Source organism: Anticarsia gemmatalis, chromosome Z, assembly GCF_050436995.1.
Source record: "Anticarsia gemmatalis isolate Benzon Research Colony breed Stoneville strain chromosome Z, ilAntGemm2 primary, whole genome shotgun sequence".
Lineage (NCBI taxonomy): Eukaryota > Metazoa > Arthropoda > Insecta > Lepidoptera > Erebidae > Anticarsia > Anticarsia gemmatalis.
In genome coordinates this window covers 9,095,674-9,119,962 of record NC_134776.1, presented here as the reverse complement: position 1 = coordinate 9,119,962, position 24,289 = coordinate 9,095,674, and the positions used below count along the sequence as shown (strand labels likewise).

The 24,289-nt window shown below is 35.1% G+C and overlaps 2 protein-coding genes across 6 annotated transcripts; both read left to right on the top strand.

Annotated features, from left to right (window-relative positions):
* The first annotated feature begins 11,756 nt into the window (after positions 1-11,756).
* On the top strand, positions 11,757-12,910 carry fln (flightin). 2 transcript variants are annotated; one of them, XM_076135061.1, is made up of 4 exons: positions 11,757-11,917; positions 12,003-12,203; positions 12,392-12,660; positions 12,782-12,910. In XM_076135061.1, exons 2-4 carry the CDS (start codon positions 12,019-12,021, stop codon positions 12,793-12,795), a joined length of 468 nt encoding a protein of 155 aa, XP_075991176.1. In that variant the 5' UTR covers positions 11,757-11,917; positions 12,003-12,018; the 3' UTR covers positions 12,796-12,910. The 2 variants fall into 2 exon arrangements, with proteins under 2 accessions (XP_075991176.1, XP_075991175.1); XM_076135060.1 differs by having other exon boundaries at positions 12,392-12,910.
* A 7,408-nt stretch (positions 12,911-20,318) lies between these two features.
* LOC142986376 (uncharacterized) lies at positions 20,319-23,824 on the top strand. 4 transcript variants are annotated; one of them, XM_076134846.1, is made up of 4 exons: positions 20,319-20,470; positions 20,542-20,654; positions 22,876-23,032; positions 23,516-23,824. In XM_076134846.1, exons 2-4 carry the CDS (start codon positions 20,646-20,648, stop codon positions 23,809-23,811), a joined length of 462 nt encoding a protein of 153 aa, XP_075990961.1. In that variant the 5' UTR covers positions 20,319-20,470; positions 20,542-20,645; the 3' UTR covers positions 23,812-23,824. The 4 variants fall into 4 exon arrangements, 3 of the variants coding, with proteins under 3 accessions (XP_075990961.1, XP_075990962.1, XP_075990960.1); XM_076134847.1 differs by having other exon boundaries at positions 20,362-20,470; positions 20,581-20,654; XR_012960357.1 differs by lacking the exons at positions 22,876-23,032; positions 23,516-23,824 and adding an exon at positions 20,746-22,865.
* Positions 23,825-24,289: the final 465 nt, after the last annotated feature.

Genomic DNA, 24,289 nt, shown 5'->3' with positions numbered 1-24,289 from the left:
TGTGTCGCTGGACGAACATTAAACTAAGATGCAGTTACATTGCATGGTGTACGGTGCGGGAAGACACATGTGATTCTACACAACCCGACGTGTACCACGCTTTACATTTCCGAACTAATCCCTTTACACTATGCTACATTCATCGTTAGTATTCCTAATAGACGGGTGGAAAATCTGTTGCTTTGGAAACAAGCGCCTTAATCTTTAGCACTGCTGCACTGTATGAAAGCCTCGCACCACTCAGACTAGCGGCTTAGAATTCTGAACACAGAACGTTATGAAACGTTATGATATTCAAACACCAAACGCAAATGGAAACGAAATATAAGACGGAAAACAAGACTTTACAACACCGTTGATGAAACACGTTACGAAAGTTAAATATCTAAAAACGAGTATACCCGTTATCCAGAGTAGATATTTTTCTGTAGCTCTAAATAAAAAGAGATTTTTTGATCAAAAGTTCAAATTCTAGATTCTAGACCTTCACTAGCCTAGCTTCATCTCAATCCTTTCCAAAAAGTGATTGACATATCTCGCAAAAATCTTTGTAAGACCTTTAAACAATCTTATTATTTGCCGACGTCTGTTTGACATTGTTAACCAGTAGCCAGACATAAACAGACAGATTTCCAACATAATATTCGATACCACAACATATACATAACTATTGATAAGCATCATGTCTGGCCGCCACAACTACAGTGTCCCTTCATCATTTATTAGGCGAGGTACGGAGGGTGGCTCATGTTCAACACCCAGACTGTTTTGATTGATTTCAAATGCGGTCCGTCGTGGTCGCCATATATAATAACCCATCCCTCCACGCCGGTCAATTAAAATATCGTAGTTCCGCCATTATTCATAAACACGGAGGTAAATGTAAATACGGACACTGGATATTATTTTTCAAAGTATTTCGCTCAATTACACAGAACTAATTGGTAGAGGCAGTTAAAATAATGATGCATAAGAGAATGAATGTTGAATGTACGTAATTTTCGATATTCTGTGACATTTCGTGTTTCAATTTGTATGGTTCAATGTGTTTGTTGTGAAACCTCATATCATAATTAGAGTCCGACGGTGCATGATTTTATAGTTCCATTAACAAATAAGAAGTAATTGAAACGTAAACTATAATGATAATGAGACACAGTTAATTTACTGATGGAAACGTTATAATAATATTCACAGTGTCTATTATGTATACACTACTTAACACGGTAAACGATCAAATACCTATTAGGTGTTCATAAATAATGCGACGGTAATAAAAAAATCTTTTACTTTGCCGTGCTGGACTATTTTCTAATGCAAAAATATTTAATCTACACTTGTTAAATATAAGTGTTTCGTAGCAATTGTTAAACATATCGCATGAATATGTTTTGTTATCATTATATTATTATAGAAGGAGCAAACTACAGAAATTATTCTTCCCAAAATTATATGAAAATTATTCCCTTTAGAAAAAAAAACACAATGGTCTGATCAATTCTAAAAAACTATTTGAACATCATCTGCCGGCTACCTTCGGGGCAGGATTTTCTATTACAAGCTGTCATTGCAATACATGTTTTTTAATTAAAATTGTGGCAGTTCAGTAGTCATTTCAATCGACCGCTGAAATACAAAACAAATCTATGCTACGTTAAACTGTTATCGCTAACATTGAAAAACTGTAGAGATCTCGTTTTACGAAGTGATATTTTTTGTGGATAATATTTTTTGTTCGTTTGTTAGGTGTTTTTCGCGACTTTAGTGTGTTTAAACATAAATCTTGAATTTTACTATGATTTTCTTGACTTTTCTAGTTTTCTAAATGTACACAGAACTAGTATTCATATAGCATACGTATGTTACATTTTTAGATTTCTAAAGTTAGCAAAGTTATTTATTAAACGAAAATTGCGTTTTTGTTTTTTGTTTAATTGGCGTTTCTAGTTCCTTGCAAGACATAATAACTATTGTATTCTACACACATCCTTAAAGAAACAAATTTCCCTAAAATATCCAAATTAAAATATTTTAGCTAAACTTTTCACTGCATTTCCGTTTATTTCAATGTACAATGAATCGGAAAACCACTTAAAGAGCAGCCTAAGAAGGTACATTAAAAAGCCTGGAAGTTCCCAATGTGTCGGAGACAGGCTTAGGCTTAACCAACACAGTAAGCTGTGGACCAACTGACACTACTTTACTTGAAAATGGAGCGCAATGCTTTTGCCTAACGTACCGTTACTTTCAACTTTTATTTCAGGAAAGAAATGTCATCAAGGTAAAGTTGTACGAAAGACTTTTATTTTAAAGCCGATTTTCATACGTCAGGTAACTTTTAAAAGGAATTATTTTATTGATAACGGATAGTTTGGTGGTAATGCCACAACTATTTATATAATATGATTCTGACTATATTTATATTGCTTTTGTTTCGGTTTAACCACCTTTCGATCAATTAAACAAAAAGTATGAAGATAATTTTTGTAATCAAAACAATAAATCGTTAAACTATCGGAACTTCTGTAAATGTAATTATGTAACTGTCACTTTTGAACGATTTCTGAACAAGAAGAGTAGTATATTTGGAGGAGTTTCCACTGTCTGATGTTTCTTTATTAAATGTCCTTATGTACGAGCATTTGAATAAACTCCTGAAATCAAATCAAAGTTTTGTAAGTTTAACACTAGAAAGACCAATGCTGTAAATTTGACTCTTAAATATTTCTCAGGCAATGTTTATGTTTCTTTCATATCTTATTACTTTCACTGATTTGTTATTGTCGGCACAAATCCATTTAAAAACTATCAATACATATGTAGTATATGAGATTCATTTTAAAGGTATAGTATACTCGACCCTTCTAATGTTAAATGTTACTTAAGATATCAAGTAGGTATGTATAGTGAAACAAGTAGGTATATATTGTTAAACAATTCGGAGCTATATACGATTTATATCTTAGTGATGAGTTAATTGCGTACGCAGATTTGATCTTAGATTACGCGATTAAAATCAATCATATGCTAAATGGGAAACTAATTGGCTAATGCACCTAGCAATAGGAATTATTACTAGCTTTGCAACTAATCAACTGTATTGTCAGTTGTATGTATATAGGCACCTGTGTTCAGTATTGAGTAACTTAACAGCGGCAGTCTTTGTGTATGAAGAAATATCTTAAACAACTCACACTCGGTCATCTGATTGAGTATATTGTGTCCATTTATGGTTCGGTTAAGCCTTGGTTACGCTGTGACTACTTTACATGTTAATTATTATATAAATGCTAGTAATTGAATGCCGAAATAAAGTTAAATTTCAGACCTAGATGACACCTAGTTCTAGTTGCCTTTTTAGGAGCATGATAAAAAGATAGCTCAGGACATAAACATTTAGGAAAGATAAAGCCTTTGGTCAGCAGTGAAGAACTGCAGAGGTCAGAGGGCTTACAAAAATATGTAGGAAAGATCACCCTGACCGTGAAAAACATGTCTGAGAGATATTAATAAAATCTAGAGTTGGCAGCGTTCTATTAATGTGAAACTTTTCTATTAACTTTTTACATGAACTACAAGGTGAACAAATATAGGCATTAATAAGACACTGCATAGTATTTATTAAACATTTATATTTACTCTCAAGGCCAATGGACAAAGTTTTAATACTACAGCATGTAGATTAGATAGCGTGTTGGATACATAAATGTAACTATTAGTGCAGAGCGGTGGCAATTCCATTCATACCAGTTGTTCGTAACTTGTTGCTACGCCGACCGGCGACCGTAGGCTTTACATGTCCAACTGCGTAGCTTGCACCATTATTTATTTGCTACGCAGAACTTATAAATGCTACGCTCAAGTCTGATGCAACTACACATTACAGATTGTTGTGATAATCATTTTGTGTAGTAAATATTGTATTTGTTTGTTGGAATGAGATTTGAATACTGTAATGTAATTATGTACGTTTTAGTCTGTTGATCAGTATGGCTTTGCTTGTGTGTAATTTGGGTGACATAAAAAGGTAAGGCAGAAAAATAAGTAGCCTTTGTACTCATATTTTTTTCCTAACTACTCTTTCTTAAGAACTGAAATGTCTATGTAAGTTACGGTAAAATGGCTTAAGCTGAATAAAAAATCCTTTTGATCTTCTGTTGACTGAATAACAGACCTAAATTAACATGACAAAAAGAAGAATAGTAAATAATAAACCTACGTTAGTAAGTAGTTTTATGAAAAGCTAAAAAAATACAGGTGTTTTGTTTTCTTACTACTAAGTACTTACTACTGAGCCGTCCTGCAACCACGGCCAGTGATAACTGCGTCAAAACTACAAGCATTTTAAGGTAAAATACGTGTTCACGTCTCCAATCCATTTTTTTTAACAAACTGCACGTTTGGCGCAGTGGTTTAAGCGGTCACCTCGCCGCAACAACCGTAGCGCCGCGTGTGGTGGGTTCGAATCCCACCCGGGACAAATCTTTGTGTGATGAGCACGAGTATTTGTTCTGAGCTTGGATGTTAATGTATCTATGTATTTAAGTATGTATTTAGAAGTGTATAAGTATGTTTATCAGTTATTTGGTTACCATAGTACAAGCTCTGCTTAGTTTGGAATCAAATGACCGTGTGTGAGTTGTCCAATAATATTTATTTATTTATTTTTAAAAGCTTAAAGCTATAACTGCAACTACGGCTTATATAAGCCGATTAGAATATTACACCCTATACACCACTTACGCCTACTCACTTTCAAACAATCTAATAACGTACTAATACCTAACAAGATTGAGAAGCTATCGAATGCTTTGATTTATTAGTATCACATGCTCCTGCGCACATTATTTATAAACAGACGTGCATCTGTTTACCTGAGATGGTTCACACGCCGATGTCGATACTCAATAACATCTAAATATAGTCCACGCCTAGAGAAATAAAGATGTAAGTGGAATAAATTTAGAAGAGCCAAAAATCAGTTTGACCAGGTTTTTATGATTTTAATTTTCTGATATTGTGTTATGAAAAGAACATTTACACAGAACATTTTTTTCATTAAACATTTTGGCAGGTTTAGGCACCTTTTTACAATTTCAAGGGAGTACGTTGATTTATTTGAAAAATCTGAACTTATGTGACTAATTTATATGAAAACACATTTTTTTTTTCACCAAATTCTGACAAAAAAATTATCGTCCGATTTTCTTGAAAAAAAATATTCGTTTGTCTCTTTACTCGTACTTTTTAAAGCAATAAATAAATAAATAACGTATTCGTACTTACGCCTTTGTTGCACTGTGCGATATAAAACATATTAATACACGAACGGGATAAGTCTCGTATCGAAGAAACCGCGGACATTATTTAACATAAAGCAAAAGACTTTGTGGTTCCAGTAATTTCCGTCCCGACGAGCGACTTACCGCAACTTCTTATTATACTCGGCAGGTACAAAGTTAATAATGTACAGTCAACTGCAAAAGGCGGTAATCACAGAAAATAATTAGATACTCAGAGCTGATACTGTTGTTATTTCATACTGATGACAGGTTTAAGGGCAAAGGTTATTGAACCCGTCTGGTTTTAACAAATTAAACTGTACTACGTCAATTTAATCTGACTCTTTCCTATGGCTGCCATCGGAAGACAATAGCTTATGTCTCTCGGGATATGATTCTTCTGCCAAATATTCAAATTGCTTGAGACGGTTTCAATTATGTTATTAAACTTACTTAATTTATGTTATGACCAAAGTGTGTTCGGTAAAGCGCTTGTAGGTAGCAGCTACTTACATCATCAATGTTTTATACCAAGCATAAATATTGTTAAAATCATTTGGCGTTAAAAAAGAGTGGTCAGGAGTTTCTTGCCAGTTCTTCTCATTGGCCCTACCTTCCGAACTGGCGGTAAATTCACTCTCTGTATCATTGACTATCATAAGTGTCGGCACTTGACCTAAATAAATAAATGATCTGATTTAGATTTTTGATTTTTAATAATAATTTGCATTACACGGGACCTTTCACGAATTATATTATGCCATCAAAAACATTCTGTAAAAACCTCAAGTCTCGCCGTAAAAAGTTGTGAGATCTATATAATACCAAGTCGATTAATCTATTTAGTCTCTACTTAAAGGACCTTCTGTCTTAAGTTATTACGTATTTTATTATCATGCCAATTAAAAAAAAATACCTCTAAACCAAATAGACCGACCTGGCCATCGCATCATTTGATTATTAGTATGTATCACACTACACAGCACGACGAGAAGTTAATGCTCTTGAAATGTTAATGGCGAATTTGTGTTTTATTGCGATGACCAAGTCGATCTATTTGTTTCAAAGGTATTTTTTTTTAAATTGGCCTGATAATAAAATACGTAATAACTTAAGACAGAAGGTCCTTTAAGTAGAGACTAAATAGATTAATCGACTTGGTATTATATAGATCTCACAACTTTTTACGGCGAGACTTGAGGTTTTTACAGAATGTTTTTGATGGCATCTCACTTCTTTTTGTAGAGCGAACATAAGTCCAATTTGTATGGAAAGACGTTTTTTTTTCATAATTCAACATATTTTCTTATGGGAATGTTGTTCAGTTTCATGGGCTAAACACCCTTACCCACCCTATACCCCCTCCCGTTATGCCTCATATAGTAGGTACCTATTAACACCTATTTATTTTATTTTCTACAGTAATAATAATTCATTAACTGCAAATGTAACCTTGTAATCTTATACATTTATATGGGATTACAAAGTTATTGTTGCAGTTGGTGTATTTAGAAAACTTGACCGAAATTAGAAAATATTAAATTTTTCCCATGATTAAGACACTAAACCCTATATGTATTCTAAATTTTAAGCTTCTAAGTCTGCTAGAAGTACCTTAGACTTTTGATGATCGGTGAGTCAGTGAGTCAGTGAATCAGTGAGTGACAAAATTCAAAATTTTAACAAGTTGTCATTCTTAAACTATTGGTTCAAATGGACTGAAATTTTAAATATACCGTGTTTATACAATGACTGATTAGTTGCTGAAAATCCAGGCTTCTTGTTTTATCCACAACGAATTTATAGGGGTGTCAAAAATAGCCCGAATTGCTTCGAGAAAAGGATGTTACGGCCGTGCCGCTTTTTTTTTGCTCGACTTGCGGGGGCACTTCCGTGCCCCCAGATTTTATCCACAACGAATTTATAGGGGTGTCAAAAATAGCCCGAATTGCTTCGAGAAAAGGATGTTACGGCCGTGCCGCTTTTTTTTTGCTCGACTTGCGGGGGCACTTCCGTGCCCCCAGATTAATGTACCTGTGACTTTTCGCACTAACGTCACATAACACGATCCTAATTTATCTTAATCATTATCTGTGTCCAATGATTTCATGTTTCTTTTTTAGTATTTTCCTTGTACTTTCCGTTCGGTACCAGTGCGTAACTATTTTATTTCTCTTTTCCTTTCCTCTGATCATAAGTCCCGCCCACTCTCATTAAAGCCTTTTTTTCTGGATACGTCCTGTATCTTGGTCTTTTTCCTAATATTGATGTTTTTTAATCTATTCCTCCTCTTTACTCATGTCATGCTTCTCTCCATTACTCGTTGGCAAATTGAAATTTGTTAGTTGCGTTTTTGTTTGTGGACCTGTATGACAAGATGTATGGACGTGGATGAGATAAGGGAAGTTTGTAGGGATCGAATCAAGTGGCGTTTTTTGGTGTCTGCTTACCCTGGCAAAAATTATGTTGTACTTATGTATGTATGGCGTTATATCACGTATGTACTTACGTAGTTGTGTTTTTTGATAGCCACTATGCAATACATTGCGTCTTTGACGTAATCACTATAACCTCAAGGACAAAACAATGTACAGCAGTGGCTTTCAAATAGTTGTTAACTGAGATTCGTGATAGCCCCCCTGTACTGGACTAACATACAGGTTAAAAGGGCGATTTCCAAACGTTGCCGACTGTCTAGAAACTATATTATGAATGTGACTACAACTTGATTAGCATATGTCGCGGACACAACATTTTGGTTTTGTCAATAAAGCAAAGGAAGTTTCTGTGGATTTTAGCAAGTAGCTTTTTATGATTTCTGCCTACCCCCATAAGAAAAAGATTTCACATTATGCATGATGTATAATAATATACGTATTTATATGCAAATTGCAGTCAACATCCAGTGTAAACAATCTAAATAAAACGTAATCAAGTTCACTAGAATAGTGTTAGTATAATAAACTTTATGTGGCTTTGGAATTAGTTACGGAATAAATCTGGATCTAGGTTACAAAGTTTATAACGAACCCTATACTTGCATCTCGAGGACAAAATACTGTAGTATTCCATTTCCCTGTACACTGTGGTTAAATTTAAAAAAGAACGAAGCTACTTAGTACGTCCATAACATCACGGTTGTCATTACCCGAGAGGGTAGGAAATGTATGCAGTACACAACATATCTGTAAACAATGCTAGTCCTATATATTAGGGGGCAAGCTTATTGTCATTTACCGGACACGTTATCAAACTCCGGGCAACAATTGAGAAACAATCTTTTATATATTAGAAAAGAGCAATAGCACTTTGCTCGATTCGGGAAGGGAGCCGCGACCTCTTACACAGCAGTTGCATTCACTACTGACCGCGCCGCAGAGGCCGTCGACTAAATGTGATGAAAATGTTACTACCAACTCGCCTTTCACGTTAACGGTCAAAAAATCGATTTAAGTGCACAGAGTAACTGAATTGAAGTTATTTTAACGAACGGGGATCTGAATGCCGGTCTGTCAGCACTCTTCGCGATGTTTTCAGACTCTCCCTCCATTATGCGCTTTGTACAACGTTACATGCTATAAATGTACTTTGATTTGAAAAACATATGTGATTTGCTTTTGCAATTTCACTTGAATAGTAGGTGAATATGGAGACTGAAGAGCTTGAAAAGTACTACAGAGGAATATAGCATCTAAAACTGTGACAGTATTTGTCCGCCTACGAACGCTAGTATATACGACAGCTGACCAAGAGGTTGCTGGTTCGATTCTCAATGGTAGCCTTTAAACTGGTAACGTGCCCTGTAAATGATCTCTGTTACATAAGACTAACATTGTACACGACTTACACTTTTGAGTAAAACAGTCGTTATAATACTGAAGTACTAGGTAAAAGTGTCTAAATAAAGAAGCGACATATCTAATATGTTAAAGATAAAACTGCACTCCGAATGCATGTCAATTCCTTTGTAAAATAAGATGTAAATAGTCGAATTAGTCGAATAAAACATTAGTGCAGTTGGCACGCGAATTAAAGATCACATTAAAATGGTAATTAGCACTTGTCATTTGAATGTCGAAACGATTATAACTAACGATACAATGGAATATTATGTGACTATAAATATACTTCCTATTGACTAAGATATCTAATAAATACTTACATAACAAATTCGAGACTTTGTTAGTGTGTTTATTCTGTTCTGTTTCACTGCTAAGCTGCTGAGTTCAATTCGATTAAATATTGAGTGGATAAGTATGAAAATTATTCTTTTCGGTCCGATTTGATTCGGATTCGATAAAAAAAAAACAATTCCTTATAGTTCGCAATGTGAGCTGAATTTTTGTATTTAATTTTGTTCCTGAATAGAGCCGCTTGAGTCAGCTAGTTGAAAACATTAATGACAAATTATAAATATCATCAACAAAGTTCTATCATGCCCTATTTCCGTTCTTAAATAAGCGTTTTTAATTAGATTCTATTAAAAACTTGTCAATCAGTCTGAACCCACGTAACTAGTGGGTTTTCAATCATTTTAAATTTAAACGATGTCGCAAGTATACTTGGTAAAAATAGTTTTACTAGGAAACTTTGAACAGAAAGTGGCTATTTTAATTGTTCTATATATAAGTTCTAAATGTAGATAAAAATGTTATGATTCTTCGTTGAATTCGGCTTAATGGAAATAAATTATCGTAATGATAAGTAATAACTTACAGAGGTTTGTAAGGAACGGAGCAAGTGAACCGTGTGACTATCCGTATGGAGAAGATGTGTGTTTTGAGTAGGTACATTTAATGAATAAAAAAAACAACTTTAAGATAAGGGAATCTGTAACGGGCTAGCCGAGTTTACTGTCTGTACACTCGAAAGTAAGTTTTACATTTTAGCACACTTTTTACCATCTTAGTTGATCTTAAATTAGGTAAGATAGATTTAGATAGACCCTATTTATATGTCCTGTGACAACTTTAACTACATGAGGGAAATTATAGATATTGTGATAACCCTTTTTAGCCACGAACATAAGTGCATTAATTTTACCTGACTCTTCCTCAATCATTTACAACAAATGAGTAAAGACAGGCGCCAATGATGACGGGACGCGGAGTATCCAATTGGAGGTACCGCGTCCTGGCCACTTTATGGTGACTGTTGAAGAAACACCGTCAGCTTTTTAGTCGGTATGCCCAAATTTAAAGCCGGAACGCTTAGCTGGCGGGAGAGCCCGACAGACCCCCGCTTCCTCCCTGGAGCGGGACATGCAGTAATGCATTTGCCTGACGAAAAAAAAAAGGCGCCAATGATGACGAAAAATATGGTAATATTTTATTCATAAACTATTTTTTTTAAATACAGCTTTATAATGTTTTTCTTTGTCGTCCTGTCTTCCATCTTACAATGATGATATCTATTTCAATCATATCTTTCATCGAGCTTACATTGTAACAGCGTGCCGAACATACCGGCGTCATTGATGTCTTAGTGCGAAGTATCTTTAGTTAATTGCCGATTAATCATTCGTTAACTACAGTTAACTTACACTCCATTAAATCATTGCCAATTTACTATATTGTTACTTGGTTAAAAATCGTGTTGAAAAAAAGAGGTTGGCTTTTGTACATAAGTAATGATTTCAGAATACAGTTTAATATTAGGTTCTAAATCATGGTATACTTAACTTTTGAAGGTATCTTTATGCAGACAATTTATTAAGGCTACCTTGCTTAGTAGGCTGCCTTGATAACGATTATAAAAACAATAACTGATCTGCGTGTATGGATATAATTTTAACCCAGTTATCGGCTTTACAGTTTTTAGTAATATTTTACATACTATAAGTAATTGGTCTTATTTAAGACATATGCGTTTCATAATTGGAATGTACCTAAATTATGATAAAAAAATAATTGTGTAAATTGTGCGCAATTATTTTACATAATGTTTGATAGGTGCGAATTTACGATACACTTGTGTACATTTGAAACATTTACAAACTAGTTAACATTTAAATATCGTTTAACAAAGCAGTAAAATAAATCAATAATAAGATATGGCGAGCTCATACAATAAGCGTGACACTATAATGTGTTAGAGTTAGTGACAATCTGGCTCATTTCCACCCAACTCAAAGGCGATCTAACGTAAATTTATATCTTTGTTTTGTCTTTTCATGTGACATCCGTAACTAATGTCCTCGGTACGATTAATACGTGTGTAGATTACAATTATTGCATTCGTAACCTCTCAAGAGAGCAATTTGTAATAGTCACATGATTTATTACCCACAACGTAAATAAAAATGCCCAGACAAAACATCCCTGTCTACAAAATCACTAGAAATATTGAACAATGATGAGTCAATCAACAATCATTTAAAAGTCTTTTCCTAGATCAAAGAAACAATGCGTCATTTGGCACACTAATTAAAAACGACTAGGAATTTGTCAATACAATGCACGGTCAGCGTATTGACAGAACATCATTGGCAGCGAGTCGCGCAAACATAGCGCTTGCGACAGCCAGGTGGGGTCAAAGGGAGATAAATCGGGAGGCTGCGAGCGGCACCGGGGGACGGAGCTGACAGTCGTACACGAACGAGCATCCGCACCACACGTTTCTCCAAACCCAGTTAGGTCTGTGAAGTGCCGCGGCGGAGTGATCGCTAGTGAAGTTCCATCAGTGGTGCCGACTATAACCGAGTGTTTTGTTTGATCGCAGAGTACCCCTTTGCGAGATGTGGGATGATGTAGAGGAAGAAACGCCCGCGCCGGCCGAGCCTGCGCCAGCTGAAGCACCCGCCGCTGATGCCGCCGCTGCTCCCGCTGATGCGGCCAAGCCGGAGGTCGCGGAGCCCCCTGCACCCGAGAACCTGGTCCTCGGCACCGAACCCAAGAAACTCGTCTTCAAACACTGGATCAGGTGAACCTTAGTTACTTATTCATTAGCGTACCAGGCGAAGCGCGTCAAGTAAACACCATTGACCTTGTCATAATATTTTTGTAGTTGCATTACAATTTATTACTACGTTATTGCGTCATTCCAAAGGTTTACACTTTATTAGCATTTTGTAAGTAATAATTTGTAAACATGTGGTCGTCGCATTGCAGGCCGAGAACCCTCCGACCCTACGGCTACCTGTACGACTACCAGCACAACTACTACAACGACGTGATCAACTACCTGGACAGGCGGAACAAAGGCCTGCCAGTAGAGAAGCCACGCGCCCAGACCTGGGGCGAGCGCGTTCTCAGGACGTACCTGTCCAAGTCGGCTGGTTACTTAAGCAATAAGAGTTCTAAGGACTCCCATCTCCTGCACCACATCTCCACCGGCGCCAGGTTCCATCGCTACCACAGCAAGTCCCTCATCTCGAGGAAGTATTCCAGACTCGGATTTAACACCGTTTCCATCTAGCTTCGCATCTAACACCCTCGCTTGACCTCGCTTAGCGGACCCAGTCCCGGCTCCGGCGTGACCTTTGTGTCGATGTTACAGGATTTCGTTGGTGTGAGCAGCAACTGCGGCCGCCGCCTGAACGGTACTAATACAATAACTATGATCGGAAGCCGTCCGCATTCCTACTTTAATATGTCTTATTTGGGTAAGACAATAAAAACTTAAGTTAACTTTCTTAGTTTCATTTGCTTGCGATACCCTAGTAGGGACCAAATAGTCGTATTAAAGGTGTACATTTTAGAAGATAATAACGTAACCAAGTAAATAATGTAGGATGCAAAGCGACAGTTCTGAAACAGCTAAGCGACATAGACATTTTTTAATAAGAGTAAAAATTTCACTTTCTTTATTTTGTTACAATCAGTAAGCATCATTAAACATGTGCCAATGACACTATTATACTCGTAGTAGCAGTTTGTTATTTACTCCAGAATTCGGCAACAATTTTATCTATTCCATTCAGCTTTAATGTCGTGCATTGTTGATAGAACTTCAAACATGTGTTCTAATTCTAAATGTATGAGCTACGAAGCGTTATGTGCATACTCAATTAGTGTACACCGAAAATACCCTCTCTCTCGATGCACGCGGCTGACATTAGCACTTCAAATTTCACACAAAAATCTAACGGCAAAAAAACAGACAGCTACTGATACCTGAGATAAGGTAACCGCGATCAAAGAATTTATACTGACGGAAACATTAAAAAGCTTTTAGAGTTTTTACGTACATATCGCATTACATAGGTACTCAAGTTATCTTACAAGTATATGAGACAACAGCTCAAAAAAACATTTCAATCGTAACGCTCACACTACCACGATATCGAGTGAAAGAATTACCTCCCGCCCATGGATCCCGTCGGCGAATAATAAGGTATATTAGATTAATATCCAGATAAATAGCGCCCATTAACTTCGCTTAGAATAATAAATCTGTTCGTTGATTTCTTAATAAAAGTGATTTATGGGTGAATAATTAAAATTATTTATGGATAATACAATTTTCGTTCGGAAATTTTAATTAGAGGCTGACGGGACAGGGCGTCTGTAATGTGCTTATGTAATTACGATTTTCCGTTTGAAATATCACCGATACGACGGTGAGAGTCACACGGTGCGTTGCTGTAAATAATATCAACAACAAATTAAGCGATGTGTTAGTTACCTACTTTATAATTAGTCATTACACATTACGAAGGCACGCTTGACAGGCTCTTCACGTGACGAGTGAGAATAGCAAAATGGATCTTAATGCAAGTCGTTCAATGTCACAATCGTTTGACACATTCACTCAACGAGCGCAACGCTAAATTTCAATGTCGAGATATCTAAAATAACTTATCTTTGACAGTTCAGTGAATGTAATCACTTGGGCGGTCGCCAAAACGTTGGGCTACCTAGCAGGTAAAGTAGGCAATCGGCCAAATTGAACATAATTAAATGTTACAATGACCAAGGGAGCCCAGACATCGATTGGGTACTCGATGTTTAAGAATAGACGCTCAACTTGTGATACCGACAATGTCGCAATGATAATATAATTACTTCATTATACCTACGTAGGTAATTGTCATCGAAATACACTGAATTTGTTTGATAACTTCGCTGTTTCTTTCTTAACTTATTCGAGTACTCTATTTGTACACTAATATTTGTCCACATTGAGTTATATTACTACACAAAAGCTACAAAATACTGCCTTAGTTTTGTTATAGGTGTTTCAAATATCAGTACAGGATGTAGAGGAAAATCGTAGCGACGAGAAAGTATAACGTATTTTACTGCACTTGAATAAAGGGAAGCGTGTAGTATTCACAATGTTGCCGCTATTTTCACAGCGAGTGTAGCGATCGTTAGTGTGTAAGAGTCGACATCAGTATAACGACACATAAAGGCAGAGAAACACAAATTGAATAAAAAATATGATGTATGTGTGTCATCAGTTTTACAAATAATGCCTGACTATATCTACTAATATCAAGAGTACAACAGAATAGGAGCCTATACTTCTTAGAGGAGGGGGATGTCTTACAAAAATAATCGATGGTTCCATGTGCGATCAAGCTTAAACATAATTACAGTTGGGTTAGTTGATATTGGCGCTGGCACCCTCTGTCATCGCATAATATCGATTGTCAATTTTAGCGAGCCGTAGACTCGTCGCCGAGACACTGCATCATCTATCAGCATCATATTTGCGGACAAGCCTCATCAATTCATTCATAAATGACCGAATAATTGATCGGTCTGGCAGTCCGGTGAATTTTAATGACTGCTCATAGCTTGTTGCGAGCGCATACGGGCTTTAATGTATACCTGTGTATTAAAAGAGATCTGTGCAATGAACGTCATAACAAAATTTATAGTGTGGTCTGCTGTAAATGCACTGGTGTTGGGGAAATATTAAACAAAATGTTTGTAGCCAAGGTTGATTCACTATAGGTATGTTTCATAAAAATGTAAGTAGACGAAACAAATGTTTGAGAACTTTATTATTAGACAAAAATAAAAGTCTAACTGACAAGCGCTAAGCGTTTGGAAAAATAATGTTAATTTAGAAATTTATGTACGAAACAGAACAATCAAAGTAATACAGACACCATAACAAAGCAAGCATGAGCGACGTCCGACACCTGCCCAACCCGAAAATTCCTTCCCATACGAATGCAATAAAACAATTTAATACAGAAATATCATCGAGTTAATTAAGCGTCTGGTATTCCTGTATCCTTAGTTCTTTGGAATTTCAGCTGCAATCCTACTCAAATATTTTGCCAGTGATTTAATTAAACTATCTAAAATAATAATTTTAGATGCAGTAAACGCTGGCCGAAATTCGGCAGCAGTATGGTTAATTAAATGAAGATATTTATTCAATTGGATGTTAGTATTTGAAATTTGTTATGCGACAATAGGTTTTAAACCTTGTTCTGTTCTATTATGTTATGAAAGCAGGTACAGCCGCGGTAATGGATTCATGTACAGTTACGTATTTTAAATATTTATTTTATCAATGAAACAGAAAAATTACGGGGTGGTGTGTGGGGTTTGGTTATCAAACTTAAAACTCTCCTAAGGTATGTCTCTATATGCATATATTTCCTCACGATATACATACCCTGGATAAGGCAATTACGTGTGTCCAGGACACCACTCTATTCGATAAGTCGATAATTATTCCATTAGACTGTTCAATCAGGTACTTACTGGTAAAATATAAGCGCGCTCTCGCAAAATGGTTAATATTAACCCTGTCCATAAAGGGTTTCATTAGGCTTTAGTGCGTTTAATGCAAGGCTTATCGCGATGAGTATTTAGTTTGGCGCGGTACACGCAGGTAGGGGAGCTGGGCAAGGGAGCAGGATCCATTAAATTGATAGACTTTGGTCTAGCCTGCACATGTGTGCAGTTTTACCTTAGTGCAATAAAATTGGTAGTTTAGTGTTAGGTAATTAAGCTGATTGGTATTCTTATAAAGACGTTAGACGTTAGATCGACTACTCTAGGCAGGCAAGTATGTATGTGTGACAAGATGTGTATGGAAATCTAGACTGTAACCCATGACATTCTTTAGTATCTGTCTATAAAGAAAACAGGTGTGAATCCTGTATTTAAGTAATGAAGAAATAAATATAGGTATACCTGTTTGGGTAGGAGCACTAAAAGTGTTTATCTAGGAATAGATGCTATTTGCGTTTAGATACGTCTAACTTTTTGCTTTCGGTGTTGAACTGTAAGAAATGAATAATTTAATAGATAAGGTAGGAAACTCAGTGTACCTACATTTATGCAGATCTTAAAACGGTTCTTTTGATACTTACTCGACTAACAAAGACTTGACTCCACATTAACGTTCAAAAAACCAATGATCGGAAACGAATCCAAAAAAATTAAGTACCTATTTAAACTTTATGAATATTATATTGAAGTACTAACTACTACCGTACCTACTGTATCTCGTATTGTGCAATGCTACTTCTATTTAAACCAGTTAAACGCGGAAAGTAATCAATAAGTAAGTACCTATGTTTGTTTTCAATAACAGTGAGCTATGCGTACCAAAATTTCTTCGTTCTGTGATTTGTAAACATAACACGAGATAAAGACACTCTCAATCACAATTACAAATATTTTCATTGAATAATTTACATCGCACTAATAAATAAATTTTTCGTATTACAAAACTGCGCACAAATAATTACTATAATAACCATATTTTAATATCACTATGCAATCAATGACTACACTTTATATAAAACGATATAAATCATAGTTTTTAATAAAGACAAAATGGATCTATTTCTAAAACACCTGTGTACATATCATAATAGTTGTCCTCGAATCAATTGAGCGTCTGAACGGGCGATCAGATTGACAAATGGCCTTATCAATCGATCAGAGTCGCGAATGTGTGACCTACGTGATTAAATGTAACACATCGTTTGAAGTCTAGACACTTATAACAAACTTATTACAATTCGTTTTGATTTACAAATCGAATCTCGTTTGTTGTGAATACAATGTAGGTGGCTTAATATAATCATGATGTTATATTGTATAGTTGTATATGAATATGTGAAACAAACCGTTGGCAAAAAATCGGTTTGGGGACTTTGGAATTTTTCAAGAACTGAATCGTAGACTCACTTGCATTATAGTTGCTTCCTTCACTTTTAAATCAATATAAGAATATACGAAGAAGATTATAAGAATAAGTATTAAAAAAAAAGAAAAATGGCGTTTTATTGTGTACCTACATATGTATACTCGTATGTATTAAATTATTAGCCGTAAATATTAAAATAATGTAGGTGCAATAAAAAAAACGCACATAAATTATGTTCCTGAGTTTCGAATCAATTTTAAAAACATTAAACTCCCTATCTCAATGACTCAACGAACCGAAACGATACGTGTATCTGCGTAGACATAATTCATACATGAAATTAATCTTCATAAAGTACTCATTCACCACAATTTAAAGCTGGCTTTCATTTTAATAGCATGTCTCGCCGAACACTCGAATTGAGTGCATAAATGTTTCACGCAATTAAAATCTAGAACTAAACAATCCATTAGAGGTATTTATGTCAATAACAGACATAGAACGCGTCGTGTTACTAAATTAATATAATCATTGATGTTTAGAACCGACGCTCAATTTTAGTGTTATAGTGCTCTCATTATTATGATTTGAATGATCGCTCCGATTTGCACCGTTAAATTCCAACTATCGACGGATTTATCTTTATCTAATTTTATTTTTGCAACGTGACCTTTTGTAGGTGGCAAGCTTCTGACTCGGAAATCAAAGGAAATAACACTCACGCAATTGTTCATGCGTTATTATTTTTATTTATAACTTCTGTGCCATGGAAAGTAGAACTATGCGCTTTGTTAGTTTTAGCCCAAGTACCTATGTTGAAATCCTTTAAGAATCGAGAATCCCTCTACAAACATTTGTAAACAAATATTCATAAACAGTATCAGGATATGCATGCCTAATTGGTATAAAATTACATTGAAACTTGTCAGTTGTAAACGGAACAGCCCTTCGGCACTAGCAGCGTAGATCTAATTAATTAGCTAACGTGATCGGATGAGCGATGATACGAATCCGATAGACGTACACGAAGCAACTACTAATGTGCAGGCAGATTGCCACATTAATTAAAACTCGATAAAATAAATTACGTGTGCTTATAAAAAGATCTAAATAAATAATTGTTCGATACTAGATACTTTGGATAAATAATGTATTGGGTAGATACTATTGAAGCATTTATCGAAATATGTTCATGTCGTAAAACATTAAAAGACCACGATCAGTTAACAACACGATTCCATATGTTCACCTAATGTTACCGGTGTGTACATATTTTAACACGAATTCAGCTTGGAAGACACGTGAAATGGTGCCAGTTCGAACATCCTACGTAGTTACAAATGGCACCAAATAATTCTCAGAAGTGTACAATCTCTTGTACAAACTTGAAAACACATGAGTTATGTCACGGCGGAGATATATTATCCCACCAAAAACATTCTGTAAAAACTCAAGTCTCGCAGCTCAGTCTTTCTGGCGTAAAAAGTGGTGAGATCTATATAATACCAAGTCGATTAATCTATTTCGTCTCTACTTAAAGGACCTTCTGTCTTAAGTTATTACATAAGTTATTATCATGCCAATATTAAAAATATTTTACGTTTAAAACAAATAGACCGACCTGGCCATCGCATGATTTGTATGTATTACACTACACAGCACGACGAGAAGTTAATGCTCTTGAAATTTTTATGGCGAATTTGTGTTTTCATGCGATGACCAAGTCGATCTATTTGTTTTAAACCTAAAATATTTTTAATATTGGCATGATAATAACTTATGTAATAACTTAAGACAGAAGGTCCTTTAAGTAGAGACGAAATAGATTAATCGACTTGGTATTATATAGATCTCACCACTTTTTACGCCAGAAAGACTGAGCTGCGAGACTTGAGTTTTTACAGAATGTTTTTGGTGGGATCTCACTTCTTTTTGTAGAACGAACATAAGTCCAATTTGTATGGAAAGACGTTTTTTCTTATAATTCAACATATTTTCCTATGGGAATGTTTTTCAGTTTCATGGGCTAAACACCCTTACCCACATTATATCCCCTCCCGTTATGCCTCATATAGTATGTACCTATTATTTATTATTTTCTACAGTAATAATGATTCTTAACTGCAAATGTAATCTTGTAATCTTATACATTTATATGGGATTACAAAGTTAATGTTGCAGTTAGTGTATTTAGAAAACTGAACCGAAAATAGAAAATTTTGAATTTTTCCCATGATTAAAACACTAAACCCTATTTGTATTCTAAATATTAAGCTTCTACGTCTGCTAGAAGTACCCTAGACTTTTGATGATCGGTGAGTCAGTGAGTCAGTGAATCAGTGAGTGACAAAATTCAAAATTTTAACTAGTTGTCATTTCTAAACTACTGGTTCAAATTGACTGAAATTTTAAATATACCGTGTTTATACAATGAATAATTAGTTGCTGAAAATTCAGGCTTCTTGTTTTATCCACAACGACATTATAGGGGGGTCGAAAATAGCCCGAATTGCTTCGAGAAAAGGATGGTACGGCCGTGCCGCTTTTTTTTGCTCGACTTGCGGGGGCACTTCCGTGCCCCCAGATTAAGATTCTCTCACTCTAGGCCAGTGTCTTGGGCAACTATTTTTACACAGTGCCCAGCGAAACAATTGTGTAGAACTCTTTCGCCAATTGGAAAGAGTTGGGACTTCGTGACAGTTATAAATCGTTGTACATAAATATTTCCCAATGTCCCGCTTGAACTGGGCGACAATGCCGGAATGAATCAGAATAAGGAAACTGAAGATAAAATTCACTGTGTTTTGTAGGTAAATGAAGCGAACTTGCAATCGTACTGTCGATATCACCCTATCTACTTTATGAGAGAAAAGAATTCTCTATAATATCTTTCAAACACTTTCATACATTTCTTGGAAATCATTATTTGTTTTTATGGAACAATAAGGAAGTTTCTTTACCTCTTATTGTATACATACATAAAAGTTATGATTTATATAAATCAATAACAAATATTTTATACGAGTATCGCGATAACAACAAAACAAACATAAAAATACACAGAGAGCCGCCACGACAACATTGTGTTCGTCGCACACACGAACATCTATAAATTAATGAAGGTGAAAATAAGAATTGTGTACAAACTGACGATGCTTACTGTTCCGCATCTAAAAATATTCACTGTTTTTAGTTTATTTCCACTGATAATTGGACGCGGTTCGGGAAATAGAATAGCATCTGTTGGTATCGATCAAAACGTCGCTGACGGGAACCAGTTTATCAAGAGGATCTTCCATGGAAGTGGTAAGTAATGCGCTCCTTTAATTTCTACAAAACAACACCAGAGCAAATTTAGCTGTGGTAAACTTAATCATGCCTGATAAATTTATTTTAGAAAGATCAGAGCGACCTGGAATATTAATGTTCACGGCACCTTATAAATTGTGTGAAGGTGGATGTACGGGAAGTGACGTGGAAGACCTCGCTATGAAGTTTCCCCTATATATTGGGAAGAAGGGAAGGACTAAATACAAGGAGATTTACCCTCGTGATCATAGCATTAAGCATCATAACAACACGGGAGCGCCGTTTACAAAGAAATTAAAGAATAAACCTAAGGCTCCTTGCAATTTAAGTGTTGTCGTAGTAACAGTTACAGTACATGTTACAACTCCTGAAACTACAACGACCACTAAAGCTGCATTAAATTGTCCAGTGATACCTCCTGGTATTTGTTGGAAACAAATAAAGCCTAAAACGAGTACATCGAGAACTAAAAGTGTTAATCTGAAGACAGGTGCCTATGTACCGTCAGAAGAAATATTCAGACACGTTGTTTTTAGCATACATAAACCAAAAAAACATTCGCATACTTCAAAACCCAATTTAAAGTCTAATAGTTTTAAAAACAAGTATGGTGCGTTGCATAAAAATATACAATCTGATTCATCGTTAAGCGATTACTCGTACTCTGATTATTTGACCTACAAGAAGAAAAAGGAGCAAGAAATTTCATCGTCTGCACGAAGTGATGGAGTTGTGACTGCAACGCAGACTGTTCTAAAGGACAAAGAGAGCGATCTGGAGAATTACGAAGATCTTTCAGACTCATTACTTGAGGACTATGATAAACAAAACATTACGAGTGATTATTACTATGAGTATAGTGATTATGCTTTATAAGGAATGTTATAATATTGTACAAGAATTAATACTTCTGCTGTAACGTGCCTCGAGTAAAATAAAAGGAATTATTTATTAATTTGGGTCAAATACTCAAAAAATGTTGTTATGTTATAGATCTGCGGTACTTTCTGTTTGTATTTTGTATGTATGTTAACTATTCGCAATTTTAGTGCGAGAGCTGTCTAAAAAAGGGTTATAATTATTTTTAAGAAAACCGAGCAAGTGTAAAATACTTGTCAGGTTTAAGGTTAGACTGTATTTGAATCTTACTATATTCTAAAAAGTCTTGAATCGTGTTCGCTTAAAAAAAAAACAATTACATTAAACAAGCAATGAATCTTGTCAGGTTGTAGTGGCACAAAGAAGTGGGAAAAATCTTCCTTTTTAACAAATGAAAATTAAAACATATTTATTTAAAGTTACATCACAATAACTTTTAACTGTATTATTATTAAACCAGAAATTGATTTTGTGCTTTGTATTTCAAGAAATGGTGTAATGATGTGTTGATAATTATAATAGAAATATAATTATATTTCATAATTACCAAGTTCAATTTCTGAAAGCGTCATTACACCCTTAACACCTTTCGAGTCCAGTTAATTATTTACTGTCTTCAAAATGTATGTTTTTAATCTTTCAAGAACTTTCTCACGTGTTTTTAAAAATATAAGTGGGACATGCCATGAGTTTCTTTCTACGTCATATTTATTAATTCACTAGCGAGTAAGATAAAAAAGTAGTTTCTACGCAAACTGTCAAATAATTTAAAGTAAATTAGCAGAATAAGACGTACGCACCTACTTATCTTGTGTTTTTAACACCTGCTTATAAATACCCTTGAAAAATTCACGTCCATAAACTCTTTAATTTATGAAGTACATCCGTGATGTTAACGTCACATTTAAATTTAATTCTAATGGCTTTCATTATAAGATACTTTTTACGTTTTTAGTTTTTCGTACGCTGATTATCTTGTGGTATATAAGATCCACTGATTTTATTCCAACACAGGGTTAAATTTCTTTTTCTAAAAGTATTAACTAAGTGGACAGTTAAATAAAACATTTAAAAAATAATAATAACAGCGCGTGATCCATTTTATCCATTCGATTATCGCACTGTTAAAAGATAAATCCGTTCTATTCTCTTATTTGTGATTCTGTATTCTAACTTTTGTTCAATCCTCCACACCACAATAATCTCTCCTCCAATAATAATTATTTAACCATAACATACACTTAATAACAAATGTTGCGAAGTTATTTTAGGGAATAACCAAAATAAGCTACGTACTTTATTTAATTAAGGGTTTTAACAAAAACTTATTTCTTAACAGATTTTCGTGATATTCTCAGTGTTGGTATGTGGCTTTTGTGCTACGAAAGGTGACGAGTGGCCGTGGACCAAACGTGAAGGGACTACCAACCTTTTCAGAAGATTGGAGAGTTCCCTGGTTAAAACGGCTGCGGAGTGTCAATGCCCCCCAAATAAAGGTATAAATAAAATTTACGCCCTTAAAAAAAATGTGAAACACAATCCTCAAAATTAGGAATGTTCCCTGTAAAACTGATTGGTGTCCCACTGCCAAGCTAGGGTCTCTTTACGAAGACTGCTGCTTGTTTTTCAATTTGTTATTTTAATAGCTGATTAAATAATTTCAAATAACCCTGCACTTAATTTTGGTGTTAAAGTTCAATAAGCGTCAATCAAAATATGTATGCATTATATATTTTTGGATTGACACTTATTTTTAGAATAATGCGAATATTTTTTTGTCTATAACGCTTTCGTAGCTAAACCGACGGACCAAAAATCATAAGAAAATAATAGAGTTGTTGTTTAAGACCCAACCCGGTTTCTATTTCTAAAACTATTTTTTACTTTACCCAAGTCACTCCTTAGCTTCGCGCGGATCAGATAGTATATTATCAAATGTCGAGAAACGTCTTTTAAGTCCGTAATTTCTATTATTTCAGAATGTGTGATAGAATTCAAACTGAATCCTGCCATGATGGAATTTCTGAACATTCAAGGGTTGCTAACTAAAGATGAAGTTAAAGAAATTAACGAGGAATTGACACAAAACAATATACCGGTGTTTGATGCTGATAGTGAGAAGGCAGCAGCCATCAGAAGCAGACGCAAGGCAAACGAAGATGAAAGCAGTTGCTGTTGCCCACCAAGAAGCGTTATGATGCCAACCTTCATCACTGACAGAAAATTCAAAGTCTTGTCCAACAGATTCCCCGAAATATTTAATAATACTTTTTAATAAAGTTTTAACATCACTAGATTTTTTTCTCATTTTTTACAATAGACAGTTAACGTATACTTTTTCAGTCAGCTCTCGTAGCAGTGGCCTATGCTGTGTTGCAAGAGAGGTAATAATTATTATGTGCGTAATTATAACGAAACTCTTTCTTTAACACAAAGTTTGATACAAAAGGAAAAATAGTGACTACCATATAATGAATAATTGATCAATAAATTATTATCGTATTGTATTTTATTTTATAATTAACTCAAAAACGGGTGTTAAATATCATTAGCATCCGTAAAAGTTTTTCTTGTAACCCTAAAATGTTAAGAGTTATGTTACGGCGTCTTTTCACCAACGCTATCACCAAGAAACTAAATTATTGGGCCACAATGCAACGGAAATCGAAATTCTTCCAAATAATTTGGTTTCTTGGTATGAACGCGCTTAGAGAAGTTCTAAGTCTCAAGCCTTATCAGTTGCAACCCTAAAA

What these genes read in the sequence shown, in the direction of transcription:
- fln (XM_076135060.1), top strand. Translation starts at nt 12,019, where the DNA reads ATGTGGGATGATGTAGAGGAAGAAACGCCCGCGCCGGCCGAGCCTGCG. An exon ending in GTCTTCAAACACTGGATCAG is followed by an intron (nt 12,204 to 12,391) that starts GTGAACCTTAGT and finishes GTCGCATTGCAG; the next exon opens with GCCGAGAACCCTCCGACCCT.
- LOC142986376 (XM_076134845.1), top strand. Translation starts at nt 20,501, where the DNA reads ATGCTTACTGTTCCGCATCTAAAAATATTCACTGTTTTTAGTTTATTT. An exon ending in GAGGATCTTCCATGGAAGTG is followed by an intron (nt 20,655 to 20,745) that starts GTAAGTAATGCG and finishes AATTTATTTTAG; the next exon opens with AAAGATCAGAGCGACCTGGA.